Below are 15,661 nucleotides of genomic sequence, written 5' to 3'. Positions count from 1 at the left end.
TAAAAGTTTTAAATGTGGATATTTCTACAACAGAAAGGTGCGGATTACCCTCAGAAGGCCTTTGTTTATCATCGTGGAGCCGTTTGGATTTATTTTGTGAAGGATGGATGCACATTTTTTGGACTTGAAGGACGTAGACCCCATAAATTTACATTTGATAAAATGAAAGATCTAAAACATTTTCTAAAATAACTGACATATGCATCTCAGACGGCTTCAGGGTGAGTAAATCATAGGCTTAATATCATTTTTGGCCAAACTATCCCTTTAAAATAGCAGTGTACTGTATATGCATGCAAATAAATAAATAAATACACACACACACACACACACACACACACACACACACACACACACACACACACACACACACACACACACACACATGCACGTGCGCACACACAAACACACACATATATATGAAGAGTTTGGTTCCAAAACGCGATAAACGCCATTTTTGAAAAAAATGAGTTACTGCCAAAATCAGTATTATATCAGGTCAGTAGTTAAAAGTAAATAATTAATTTTACGCAAAATCCAATACCCGCCGTGATATTCTGTCATCTTTTCTCCCTTTTTTCCCAAAATGCGACAAACGCCACTCCTCCTGTTTTACAGAACGCAATAAATCCATTTCTGATATTACAGCGGACCATTCACGCAATGTAAACAAACATGGCGGCGCGCTGAGTACACGGAATCCTAATTTTCCTCATCTACTTTGTACTTCGTGATCAACAAACAAAACAAAATAATACTTTAATAGCATTGCCAAACCTGTGATGGTTTTCTGTGACGGGAAAGAAACGTACGCCATCAACATCTAATAATTTCCGCGAGAGGCACTCGGTTGCTTGTTCTCCAGACAGCATCAAGCTTCTCATGCTAAAACATTGTGTTCTTAATATAACAAAGTAAGTGTTTTGGTTAATGCCATTAATGTTTATTTTTTAATCATTGTATACCACTAGTCAACTAAATAAATATAAAATGGTAAAGATGAATGCACATTTATACATTGATTTAATAGATTTATAGCATTTTGAAATAAAAAACTGTCATGGATTTATTGCATTTTGTGGAAAAAAGAATTCGTTTTTATAATAAATCTTTGAAAATCAAGTTATGGATTTGAATTTTTTATGTTTTTATAACCTAAAGATGCTATGTGAAAGTTTGTAACAGAAAATAGTGTTTTTTCATCTTGTCACTTTCTTGGTATAGAAAACCCTTGGTAACTTTCAATAGCAGGGGACTATTTTCTGGTTCTGCGTAATATCATTGCACCTCCTACAGCCATATGGCAGCAAAGTCCTTGATTATTACACCAAAATGAGAGCGTACTTCCTAGCCATATCTGCCTAGAAAATAGCAACTTTTAATTTTCCGGTGGTTTAGTACACAATGTAACTACAGAAGAGTCAAGTTTTAAATAGGAAAAATATTGAAACCCTTTTGTGTTGTTTTTGAGCGCGATGCTAATGGTCTAATCAGATTCAATGGATTATGCTAAGCTATGCTAAAAGTTGTACCGCCAGACCAAGAGATTGGCTGAATGAATTCCAAAACGGTAAAAATCAAAAGCTGGAAAATTAGAATATTTAAAAAAAAAAGTGGAGTGTCTCTTTAAATATAATTATACAATGTGTCTACATGATTATAAGGCCTGCTTCCTGTTGCAAGCATCTGCTCAGTTTCTGGACTTGATAAAAACAATGTGGCATGCTTGACAAGAGGGTACAAAAGTACAATATCTATACTGTCAAAATGTATCATGAACCATTTGACACACATAGTGCATAGACACAATAAACATACACCTCTATAATATAACACACACACACACACACACACACACACACACACACACACACACACACACAAATATATAAACAGAGACCACAGATCATCAAAGAAGATCTAGCCTGAATGCTTAATTTCTCACTATTAAACACATAAATATCACACACACACACACACACACACACACACACACACAACTCTGTCTCACTCTATGACCTCCATAAAATATGAAACAAATGAAAGGAGTCTGGTAGGAAACAATAAATCCTTTATAAAGCTGGTTGCATGTTCAAAGTGGATAATAATAATGAAAATGCATTGCCCTTAGTGATATTTTTCTATTAGAGAAATGCTACAGTTGAAGACAACATGTTCTGTCATGAATTAAGACAGACAGCTTCAGACCTGTTTAAAATGAACTCCCTGTGACAGTGTAGAGCGGGGGTTCCCAAACCTTAAATAGGTATAATCTATCCTGAGACCCACCAATATATTTTTAAACGGAAATATGAGGAAACTTGTCGACTTTTTTTTCTGATACATGAGATCTATTGAATACCTCTCTCTTATCATCCAAGTTCTCAACAACAGTTATCTCAAAAGCCAACACGCCCATATGCAAGGTCTTATTACAAACCATTCTGAACACTTTCACAACTATAAATACTAGAGTCACATCTTGTATAACATGTAAAGGGGTAGCTGCTGAATCAAATCAAAGGGGACATCAATAAACAGTCATCTTGATAAGTGGTTAGGTTACACATTAGAAAGCACGGTAGGCCTATCTAACATCTTCACACCCAGTGCCTACGATAAGCTTAAGACATACGCTTGAGATCATCAAAAAAATCTGACTGCAATGTGCTTTCGTGACAAATCCGATCGGAAAAATACAAGACAGTCTCATAATGCGCTAAACTATATCTGCAGTATTCAAAACCTCAGGCCTAACTGCTAATATGAAAGACAACAGTGACAGTTCCTGTATTCAACATCATCTAGATAATAAAAGGAACTACACAGGCAGTGTGCATTGTGTGAAATGTACAGTTTCAGTTTTACATAATAAGCACAACTGCTTCACTTAAGACGAAACAAGTGCATCAGTAAATTATGAGGACTCACCAAATGCTTCTTTCGAACCAACAACAATGCCAACTGACAAGATGGCGTTGCCCGGAAATAAAAAACGCTCACTTGTTTCTGCAAAACTCTTCCTTAATAGGTTTAAGCAACAAGAAACTATCTTGTTGGTTCTCTAAAGGCAGGAAGTGACATCACAACCACTTCCTTTACTAGCTATGGGGAAATAGCAGTGGCACATACTGTATGCGCTCATATTTAGTCAAAAGGTTTTAAAGTTAAGGTCAAATTATAGGTAAGTACGAATGTTCTGCTCCTATGTTGAAGAAAGTGTATGAAAGGTATTGTGGACGGTTTACATCACATATCCATTGTACGCTTACTGTGGTCGAGAGCATTCAAATTTGCTGGTCATGCCAAGCCAAAATATAAAAAAAGAGATCAAGTGTTTCATGCAGACAATAACTAAGCAAATGTCATTAAGACCAGATTATTAATGAAGTATTACCAGGGTTTAATTCCCAGTATTTGATCAACTATTAAAATAATAATGAAATTGAAATAATAATGCAAAAACATCAGAGGAAAGATTTTGTTTTTATGAACCATACCGCTTTGAAAATCCTCAGATATTAAAGATGACCTTGTGTGTATATAAGCTGAAAGCACCAGCTGTAGTTATCTGGTAGGCTTGGCTCTGACCCATTTTCAGCAAAGAGGAAACACAGCAGGTTTGATCTTAACCACACGCATGTTCACAAATACACACACACAAACGTTATCATTCTGGGACCTCCCATTTGTCCTTAAAATAAGCTAATCATATTACCACATCCTAACCCTACCCCTAACAGACACATTGCAGCATTTTTACAAAACACAAGCTTCCCAAAAAGAAGTTTTCAACTTGTCATCCAATCAAACTGCATTACAGGCAGTGATGTCACAGACAATGACACGCAAGCACATCCCAACATCCATGTTGTATATATAACAAACACATACAGTATTTGGACACTCTAAAAATGCAAGGTTGTTTTTAACCCATGCTGGGTCAAAAGGGGACGAACCCAGCCCGTTGGGTTGTAATTTGACCTATGCTGGGTTCTTTTAACCCCAAATGCTGGATTGTTTTACCAAATATACTCATATACTCATTGTTGGACCAAATATAAACATTTCTGGGCTAATTCAACCCAGTGGCTGGACGCATCCCTTTTTTGACCCAACAGTGGGTTGAAGATAACCCAGCATTTTTTAAATAAACTAATTGGTGAAAACCAATGAGAAAACTTACGATCTCTATCGTGAAGCCAACACGAAAGTGACTTAAGGTGCATTCACATCATAAGCGACTTTGTTGCTGTGTGTAGCTTGGCTCTTTCAAAGGAGGCGTTTCTAAATCTGGTTGTCATAAACAAATGATTACCGTCCACTCCAGTAACTGACGAGAGATGGATGACGTGAACTCCAATGCTTCGTTCTCATTGGTAGTTGCTCCAGAAAGTCGCTCATAATTTGCATAAAGTTAAACATTTCTCAATTTTGCCGCACGACTGGACACTCCCCATTTAGTCGGCAATGGTCACTGCCACTCGTGTCACCGGAAGTCGCCAAGCTTCCATTGAAATCAATTAGATAAGCGTTGCTCTACTACTGCTAGTCGCTGCTAATGTGAATGTACCTTTAAAATGCAATTCATCGACTGGCCGCTAGAGGCTGGCTGCAAAAGGGAGTCAATCCCATGTTAAAATGCCCAACTTTACAGCAGAAATGAATGTGTTTACAGCCTGGTACAAATAGTGTTTTTGCCAGATATAGCCAAGGGTCATGCCCTTCTTGACAATTGTGAGGGGGGTGAATAGTTTTTGTAACTCATGTGTTTAAATTATACTTAAAGTTCTGCGTTGCCCCAGGTGAACTTTTTTGGTTATCCACGAGTGATGCGCTGTGACATGCTGTCAAGATGCCGATGGCAGGCCCCACCAACTATTGGCTTCAAAAAAGCGCTTCACAAACCTATGGGTGACGTCATGAACATCCATATTTTTTTACAGTCTATAGTCAAAACACAATACTGGTCCAAAATCACACGCCCATCAGTCAGTTAAAATATACTGCATGATTCCCCACCACTGTGAAAACAACAGTCTATTCATTTGGAAAAGCACCATATAGACGGTTTCAGCAGTAACAACATAAACAAGCGGCTGTCGCGGTCCGCACGTAACTTCCGGTAAACTCCGCTAATAAATAACAAAAGTACTTTAAACGTAGTTTATTTATAAAACAAGCAAAAAACAACAACACATAGATTACATAGGAAACAAAAAAAATTGTTATTTTCGACGAGGCATTTGATCAAGAGATCAGTTTAGCAACTAGTCAGACCATTAAAAAAACGAAACCGGAAGTAAAGTTCGGATCCAGACGTGTATCACGTGCGTCCGATGAAACCGTCTATAGGCATAATTTCCATATGTTAACAACAAATTAAACTATACAAAATGCTGGGTTATTTTCAACCTGTTGGGGCAAAAAGAGATTACCTCAGCCCATTGGGTTGTAATTTAACCTATGCTTATGTTTCAACCACTGATCTATATAAATGACTGGATTGTGCATGACTTCACAATTGTGAAGCCACCGCGTCGCCATATTGGTATACCCAAACATTCTATCAAATCAATAGCATTATCAGATTTTAAATGATAAAACATCACTTTACTAGTCTCCATTTTTATATCTAAAGTCTCCCATTATTACAAAGCAAACGTCCTAAGCATGTACATAGTTATTTACTGAAAGTTGTACAATTTGCTTTTTAAACAGTAAGTTACTATACATTCATTTTCATTACAGTATCAGATAAGTGGACAGACCGCAGCATATTTAGTATTAATGACAAACGTGCTCATTCTGAAATCTAAATAAATAATCATGCTTTGTACCGTATGTGCATTTAATAATTTGCTGGTTTTCCAATTAGGTTATCTTTACAAGTTGCCTAGACTTATTCCGAGAAATAACGCTGAACATGTAGCTTAATGTCAAAAAACTTTATTTATGCCCGTGTCATTAACAGAATGCACCAGACGCACTCACCTTAAAGTTATTTTTAAAAATCCATGCCCGATTAAAACATAAGCATTGCAAATAACACCAGAATTAACTATTAATTTATGTACACATCCTAAAAATGAATCTTGTGTGACTGATACGCTGTAAAGCGGGTAAATTTAGATCATGATTTTGAATGCAAGTCAATGACGCCCTCAGCCTATTGGGCACACCAAGATAGCTGCTCGAACTCTGCGCTGGTTTCACCTCACGCTGTTAAATTAAGCGTTCTATGCGCCATCCAGTCATTTATACAGATCAGTGGTTTCAACCCAAAATGATGGGTTGTTTTATGTATGTTGGGTCAAATAAAAATTTTTTGGGTTAATTTAACCCAACAGCTAGGCTTGACCCTTTTTGACCCAATGCTGGGTTAAAATGAAACAGAAAGTACTAGTAATCTACATGTGATGCTGATTTATTGTCCGTGTAACCAATAGACCTACACCCGTAGTGTATTTTGACCCATATACATTTCTTAGAATCAACTAATGGCCTGTATGAATGTTCAGAGGCAGGTGTTGTTTTTGCAGGTAGTCAACTGAAGTATTTAGTAAAGTATGTAAGTATTGAGTGACAGTAAAACACTCACTATGTTGGAGCAGAAAGAGCCAGAGGCGCTGTAACTGTGCCGATGGTGCGGCAGGGACCCATGACTGACCACACTGAAGTTTTTCCGTATCTCCGCTGAAGAATGTCTGAGACGAGAAAGAAACGAACATTAAAATAATTTTCAAGAGGATACAGAAATGAGTTTTGAAACAAAGTACAAAGATGTTTGTTTAGACACTTCTGTTACTGTGTGTGTGGGTTGGTATTTGTGGTTTACGGGGAATAGTACATGAATAGTGTATAACAACATGTTTACTATGCCATAAAGTGTCCCTGTAAACTGGACGGCTTAAAAAAACATACTAAATGGGTTTTTTTTATAAATTAAAAACTGCCAACAGTTTTTGGTAACGATTGGGGTTAGGGACTGGGGTAGGTTAGGGGAATATAATATACAGTTTGCATAGTATAAAATGCATTGAGTCTATGGAATTGTCCCCTTAAACCACATATGCCAACGTGTGTGTGTGTGTGTGTGTGTGTGTGTGTGTGTGTGTTGTAAATCTACACTTTTGTGTCTCTCATCCATTAGCTCATTAGCTGCATTACCTGTCATTAACCCCACAGGTTAACTGAGGTTAAGTGACTTGCTAAAGGCCATGACTTGTTTAAATCAACAGGGAATCTTGGCAACTGTGTTGTTCATTACCTGTACATTACCAAAAAGATATGAGATTCATAAATACCCATAAACTGTCCATTATAATGTCTATTTTTATATTATTCGCTACGCCCAAGTAACTGTTAAACAATTCATGGATGTATCCTATATGTAGGTTTTAAAGTCTACCAGCAATTTCTGTTTTTTAAATATTTTTGACAAATTGAGTAAAAATTGGAATTTTGTGTATAAACTATGCGTTTAAAAGTGAAGATGGCAATAGCATACATTATACTGTAGTAGAAATCCATATTTCACACATATGTAGACATTATACTGGCTATCAAACCTCGCTCTTTAAAGCAACACTAAAGAGTTTTTGCTCTTTGCTCCCCCTACAGGTTGGAAGCAGAATTGTCCATTACCACTGTCGTAAATAATTTAGCCTACTGCAGCAAAGCTGGCTCTGATTGGATTGTAGGTCTGCCGTAAAGCAAGTTTTTGTAGTTTTCACTCGTACTACAGGATCGGGACCCGACGGGTGGAAACTTCTTTAGTGTGGTTTTGGCCAATAGAGGGCTGCAAAGCGAATGTGAACCCTGTTTCGAGTGGATGAAGGACTGAAATTTTTTTGGAAACGTTATTTTAGGTAAAAAAACTCTTAAGTGTTGCTTCAAAGGTGCAATGTGTAAATATTAGCGACATCTAGCTTTAAGGATCCAAATTGCAACCAAAAGGCTCAGTCCACTGCTCGTCCCTCCCTTTTCGAAGCTATGGTGGCTGACACAGGACAAACATGTCATCGTCTGAGACAGCAGAGAGTAGCCCATCAAGCAATGAGTGATGAAAAATGCTCTGTAGAGCAGTTTGTCTATTTAAGTGCAAAATGGCGACTTCCATGTAAGGGGACTCATGGCTCATTCCAAGCTAATAAAAACATAACCATTTATTTGGTAAGGTCTTTTTTTCACAACTGAAACCATTCACTCTAAAAATGTCTGGGTTATTTTTGACCCATAATGGGTAAATATTAGACAGAACGCATGCTGGGTTAAAAATTACCCCATGATGGGTTAAAAATTATCCAATGTTGGGTTGTTGTTGTTATGCAACCATGGGGTATAATAACCCAGCAGTGGGTCAATCTTAAAGGTCACATTCTCCCTGGACCCATTTTTCAAACTTTAGTTAGTGTGTAATGTTGCTATAATAGCATAAATAATACCTGTTAAATGATAAATCTCAAAGTTCACTGCCAGGCGATATATTTTCGTTAACAGAAGTGAACGGCCGGTTTGGACTACAGCCGTCTACTTCCTGCTTTAATGACATCACTAGAACAGTTTTTTGATTAAACTCCACCCACAGGAATATGTCAGTCGCCAGCTAAGCTAACGGCAATCTAAGCTGCTATCGAATCATAACCCACTAAACAAACTACACAATCAGAACTCGTTACGCAATTCCGAAGGAGGGACTTCATAAAACAAGGAAGACATCAGCCCGTTTTGAGGACAGAGAAAACAGCGCTACACAGATAAGTAAACTGTGTGAAAAATACCGCTTTTTTACACATGAAACATGAACAGATGTTATATTGCGCACTGTAAACACACTTAAAGCTTCAAATACACAAAAAGAATGGGACCTTTAACCTAGCGGTGTGTTTTGTCCAATATTTACCCATTATGGGTCAAAATAACCCAGCCATTTTTAGAGTGTTGTCATGTATATTAAATAACATTTCTGTCTAAAATGTACACATTAATACAGTATCAGTATCACATACCACCACTGGATTCGCACCCACAACATTTGCATTATCTGCCCAGCTTTTTAATCAAATGGATACTATCATTCCAAAGCTTTCCATGATTCCTTTTATAATGGTATTTTTGTGTTTGTTTAACTATTGACAACTTAAAGCAACACTATGTAGTTTTTTTACATTTAAATAATGTCTCTAAAATTATTTCAGAACAACTTTTAACTGGACAAATTGTACTGTTGCTGCAACCTGAGCAGCCTCCTAGCTGCTTCAAGCACACTCTGAAAGTGGCGGTGGAGGGTAGGAAACACAGCCCCGCCCCTCCCCCTGCCTGCAGAAGAGTGTCTGATACCAGGCACTGTTGCGCTTTTCAACCACATGGGGGAGCTGTAAGTCATTTTTACATGGAAACTGCATAGTGTTGCTTTAAGGATAAAAAGAAAGGTTCTAAAAAGTTTCTCCGCAGTAATGCCCTAAAAAATCATTATAAAACCACATAAAAGAACAGAAAGGCTCTGTAGATTTTAAAGGTTCTTTATGGAACCATACCACCCGACAAAGAACCTTTCTAGGAACCTTCAATTTTTAAGGGTGTAGGGAGTGTGATATCAAAGAATCCATTATACAATTTTGGCAAAGAGGTAAATACACCAACAAAAGCCTTCATCATGCAGTAAGCAGCATTGGAGAACCATGCTGTGTGATTCCTAAATGAAGCGTAAAATTGTTTAGACAGACTATGATCTTTCACACACATACACGTTTTTGTGTTGTGTGTGCATGTGTACAAGCGCAGCTGTGCACCTGTGTCCCTTTGCCTTATCAGGCAAATCAACATAAAAAAATATCAGGCAGACATTGGCCCAGATTCTTTGACTTGCTTCTGCAGTACAGAATAAATAAATAAATAAAAAATGGTATAAAACACAACACTGAAAGCTTTACTTTGAATTTACAGCATATACTCCAGAGTATTATAAAAATGAATTCCCACCTCCAGTATATAGATCCTCATTTTAATGATTAGTTACTTAATAACAAATCCTCATCCAAACATGTTTAACAAGTAAAGCAATGTTATTTTGCACCTAATTCACTTCATTTACATTCCCACAGTCCCCCAGCCAACAATTCCCACAACTCAGCCTGTTTTCCTCGTAGCGCCTGCATTGATATTAGCAGAACTATTCGGCTCTGAAGCGGAAAGCTATTGAGATGCCAGCCGCCCCTCCAGGCCGCGATACAACAGAGTGCTATTGTGAACCCAGTTATCAAAAGCCTAAAAATGGGTCATTTGGGGTGTTGCTTCCCCCAACTCTTTTACACATAGGGTTATCGGGTGCGTGACAGTTATTATTGTCTTCACTATATAGTATATTTGTTGATTACATTAGGTTTCAAAATGTTGTTCAAAACAATTTTATTTGATAAAAAGTTTTCCTTCGTCATTGTTTTTCCAGCGATATATCTACAAAATGAAGCACAAAGAAGACACTTCATTAAGTGGTCAGGTCTGGTGAGACAGCATGCAAATTTTCTCAATCAAAAAGCAAGGACCAAAAGAAATGAATTATAGCATACTGTATAACATTTCTACATACTAAGACAAGGACAGAATAACTATGCAGCTGCACATAGGTTATTATAGTTCATAGCAGTTCATGTTATTGTGGAGTAAAGGTCAAACTGCAACATCTTACACATTAAATAAGACGTTATGCAAGATGACATGCACAAAAACAAGCTTACTGAAACAAATGGGACATTTAATTTCCAATCCTCCTTTATAGCATAACCAGATTTGAAATAATATGTGTTGGATGGCAGTATAAAAACAAAACAATTAAACATGAAAGGCCGTGATGGGTTTAGACTTCAGTTCATTGCTCCTAAAAATGTTATAGTCTTGCCCCTATGAATGGAATGTTTATCACAATACCAAGTTTTGTAATTTTCACTATGAAATTTTGGGTGACTGTAAATCTGTGTTACCTTGGACCATGGTAGTGAATGTCACAGGGTGCAGACAGATGAGTCTCTTTTCACCCTAAAGCAACACCAAAGCCATCAAGCCAAATATTAAATTAATACAAAGAAATCAGAACATTTAAGTATACAAGTTGAGTCATAATAAATAAAGTGAAATGACACAGGGAATAAGTATTGAACACATGAGGAGAACAATGGCATTGAATTGGTATGGAATTGGACAGAGCATCACTTCACCATAACCTGGCCACAATCAGGTGCTCTGCGTAAGATCCCTGTCCGAGGAGTCCAAAGAATAATCAGGACAGTTCTCCAAGAGCCGAGAACCACTCGGGCAGAACTTCAGAAAGACCTTGCATCAACAGGTACTGTTGTTTCAAAGAAAACTATAAGCAATGCACTGAACCGCCATGGCATCCATGCACGCTCACCACGCAAGACTCCATTGCTGAACAAAAAGCATGTTGAGGCTCAGTTAAAGCAACACCAAAGAGTTTTTTTACCTATCCACTCGAAACAGGGTGAACAGCACTTTCACATTCACTTTGCAGCCCTCTATCAGCCAAAACCGCACTAAAGAAGTTTCCAACCGTCGGGTCGCGGTCCTGTAGTTCAAGTGAAAACTACAAAAACTTGCTTTACGGCAGACCTACAATCCAATCAGAGCCAGCTATGCCTCAGTATTTATGACAGTGGGTAATGAACAATTACGCTTCTAACCTGTAGGGGGAGCAAAGAGCAAAAACTCTTTGGTGTTGCTTTAAAGTTTGCGAAAGAGCATTTGGAGAAGTCTGTGGATTATTGGGAGACTATAGTATGGTCAGATGAAAGCAAAATTGAACTTTTTGGCCTCTTGTCATTCTACACACCATGTTTGGAGAAGAAATGGCATTGTCCACCACCCCATGAACACCATGCCAAAAGTTAAGATTGGGGGTGGAAGCATCATGGTTTGGGGCTGCTTTCCAGCAAGAGGTACTGGCAGGATGAATGGAGAAATGTACTGGGACATTCTGGATAAAAATCTGCTGCCATCTACCAGAAAGTTGAAAATGAAAAGAGGGTGGACAAACACAAGGCCAATGAAACAATGAAGTTGTTTCAAAGAAAGAAAATCAAGTTGCTTGAATGGCCCAGTCAATCACCTGACCTAAATCCCATAGAAAATCTATGGAGAGAACTGAAGATCAAAGTTCATAAAATAGGCCCAACATTCAAGATTTAAAGACCATTTGGAAGAATCACTCCTGAGCAATGCAGACGACTGGTCTCTCCATACAAGAGGCATCTAGAAGCTGTAATCACCAACAAAGGGGCTGTTTACACTTGGCAGTAAGATGTGTTTTCGTCGATCGGACACCTGGTATTTAAATCCATCTCTTTTGTCCACTTTCGACAGCTTCTGTCCTGAATACTGTGATGGGGCGGTCTGTCGAGACGGGGGACGAGTCTCTCTGCTGTCATTCAAATGCGAGTGGGAGTAATGACGGGTTTATATGGACGCAAACTAATATTATGTTGGAATCCACTGCTTGTCTTGTTGCACAGCATTTTGTGTGAGCTTTCTCTGAATTTTCAGCTCAATTGATGAAAAAGGATTGCGCAACTTTCACACGCTTTCAAAACGAAACTACGGAGATTAGACGCTTTAGTTTTATCAATGAAAGGCTAAAAATAGCACTGTTCACCGTCTGTTCACGCCAGAAGTCAGAAAAGACGTAAAATTTTGGTTTTAGTACCTCGGATTAGATAAATGGGCGGATAGAAGGCCCGCGTGTCGCTGTGGCTGTTCGAACACAGTCCTTCACATGTGCGTTGACACTACAAAGGCAATCAGATCGAAAGGGGTTTCGACTATCTCTGAATGTGGTTGAAAGTGGTCGAAAGTGGACGCGTTCAAAACGTTCTGAACACCGTTTACACCTGGCTTTAACGTCGTCCACTTGTGATCCGATCGATGAAAATGTTAATGCCTCAAAGGCTTTTCTACAAAGCATTCAATAAAGTGTGTTCAATACTTATTCCCTGTGTCATTTCACTTTATTTATTATGACTCAACTTGTATACTTAAATGTTCTGATTTCTTTGTATGAATTCAATATTTGGCTTGATGGCTACATCTGGTGGAAATTTTGTCAATAGCCCACTTAGAAATCCCCTTACTGATAAAAAATCAAAAAGTGTCAAATACTTTTTTCCCTGCTATAAGTCTAGTTTTTAGAAAGTCAAATTTAAGTTAATTGGTGCTTAAAACAAGCAAAAAAATCTGCCTATGAGGTAAGACAATTTGTCATGAATTTAGTGTTTAAGAAAAAAGTACACTTATTTCAAGATTTTTATCTTATCCCATTGGCAGATTATTTTGCTTGTTTTAAGTACAAATTCATTTAAATTTTATATTTTTGTGTAAAAACTAGACTTATTTTCTTAGGTCATTTGCACAATGCATCTTTTATATTTTAATATTTATAGATATTTGTACTTAAAAGAGAAAAATACTAAGTAAGAAAATATTTTTTGCAGTGAGGAGCTTACACGTGTTTATTCTTGTTTCATTCCTTTAAACTTTTTGATGATATGGACAAACGTGTAGTAATCACTTTGTAATGAAATATGATGAAAAATGCTTGTATTGCCTTAAAGGGATAGTTCACTAAAAATAAGTGGGAGGGGCGTTTGGAAGAATTTCCATATTTAAATAAAAAAGCCATGACAAACACATTCCAAATAGAGTGAACTATGATCATCTTAACAGCGGTGGCTAAGTATAATTGTGGGTCAGGGTGTAAAAAAAAGCATTGAATGAAACTTCCCTTCAAGGTCGACCTCAGCTTAAAATAATAAGATAAGACCAAAATTAAAGTGCTATTTTCATGATAAGGCTGAGCATTTGCTTCAACTTTCCACCGATCTGCCAGTCGAGGGTTATCATGAAAAGATCCTAATGTCTGTCCTTAAACATTTTCAGTTATTCATTTAACATAAAGTTAAGAAAAATTTGTGTCGCTTCCCATAGTAAATCACTGATGCATGTACATTCAAATGACTGTAAAAAGGAAGAAGCACATCAGAATACAAAGACAAACTAATCCATAACAACCCTTTTTCAGTATGACACACAGCTGTGTGCCTGCCTACAACTTCTGTGCATGCCTCATTAATGCAAATATATGTACGGCCACAAAAAAAAGCGAGGGGGGGCTTGTGCACGAGCAACATGGACCTGCAGGAAGAAGTGCAGCGTGAGCTTTTCTTTTTTTGAAGCAATCTGCACGAGGCAGCACGAGTTCAGCGGTTGTGCAATACAAACAGATGCGGCCACAGCAAGTATCGGTCCCAAGTGACATAGGCTGGTCAGTCTGACTGCACTTCTAGGAAGATCTGGGAATCATTATGTCGACTGAATTACTTTTGGTTTTTCACTGTTCAGAAAATGTTAGCGTTTTAGTTACGAGCGTTGATAAGTTTAGGGTTGATGATACTAAGATGATTCATATTTATATACATAACGGTCCGTTTCTCTTTATAGTCAATGATTCACACTCAATTTCCTGCTGTGTCCATACAAAAAGGAAGCGAAATGGTGACTTAATCAGAGTTACCCAATACTGTTCTGAGAACAGAAGTGAACGTATATCACACCTTTAAATAGAGGCGCATTTTCTACATCTTGCACTGCATGGTTTAATGTACTTGGAGTCAGAAGTGGAGCAAAGAACAAGCCAGGTGGTAATTATCATTTATGTATTCGGCATATGCCTTAAAGGTGCAGTGTGTAATTTTTTAGAAGGATCTATTGACAGAAATGCTACATAATATACAAAACTACATTATCATGGGTGTATAAAGACCTTTTTATAATGAATCGTTATGTTTTTATTACCTTAGAATTAGATGTTTTTATCTACATGCACAAGGGTCCCCTTACATGGAAGTCGCCATTTTGTGCCTGAACGGACAAACTTGTTTTGTCTCCGATGATGACATGTTTTTACGGTGGCGGCTGCTGTAGCTTCTCTATGCGTTTTAAAAGCGAAGAGTGAGCAGTGGGCTCAGCCGTTGGTTGCAATTCGCAACCTCACCACTAGATGCCGCTAAAATTTACACACTGCACCTTTAATAAAAAGACTTACAGTGCATTCAATCTAAGCATTTCTATACATCAGTATGTGTGCTACTTGGGATCGAATCTATGAACTTTGTTTGGTAACACAATGCTACCAATTGAGCTACAGCAACACAACTTAAGATGATCAAAGGTCTAGCATGTAAAAATGGATTTGTCAAAGTTGTTAATGTATGTGCTCAGTCACACATTTCCATCTAAAGCAACATACTGTACGGCACAAACACTTGCCCTGGAGGAATCTACTGTATAAAGTGCATAAGCATGGAGATTCCTTAATAAGTCCAGGTTAACTTTAGGGATGCCAATTATTAACGTTAGGTTTGCATGCAACCTAACATATCAGCATTACCAGTCCAACATCTTAACCACTAAGCTCCAAGCACTCTGGAAAAGTACTTAGACTTGGAAAAAACACTACATCTGCCAATAAAAGGGTTGAATGCAAGTGTGTTGTTGGTTTAAACACAATTTGTCATCAATCCTTAAATTAAAATCTCTGCTACAAATATCTACACAAATTCATTATGACACCTAAAAAAGCATGAATACTTAC

General features: G+C 37.6%; 1 protein-coding gene across 1 annotated transcript in view; it reads right to left on the bottom strand.

Moving 5' to 3' along the window:
* Positions 1 to 15,661, bottom strand: part of dock8 (dedicator of cytokinesis 8) — a 58,516-nt gene that overhangs the window by 41,562 nt on the left and 1,293 nt on the right. Inside the window, exon 2 of the mRNA XM_073867754.1 lies at positions 6,602 to 6,707. Coding sequence (XP_073723855.1) covers positions 6,602 to 6,707 — 106 coding nt within the window. The remainder of the gene's footprint in view (positions 1 to 6,601; positions 6,708 to 15,661) is intronic.

Source organism: Misgurnus anguillicaudatus, chromosome 5 (genome assembly GCF_027580225.2).
Source record: "Misgurnus anguillicaudatus chromosome 5, ASM2758022v2, whole genome shotgun sequence".
NCBI classification, from domain to species: domain Eukaryota; kingdom Metazoa; phylum Chordata; class Actinopteri; order Cypriniformes; family Cobitidae; genus Misgurnus; species Misgurnus anguillicaudatus.
Note: the sequence above shows the minus strand (reverse complement) of the source record. Positions and strands in the feature narration are given on the sequence as shown.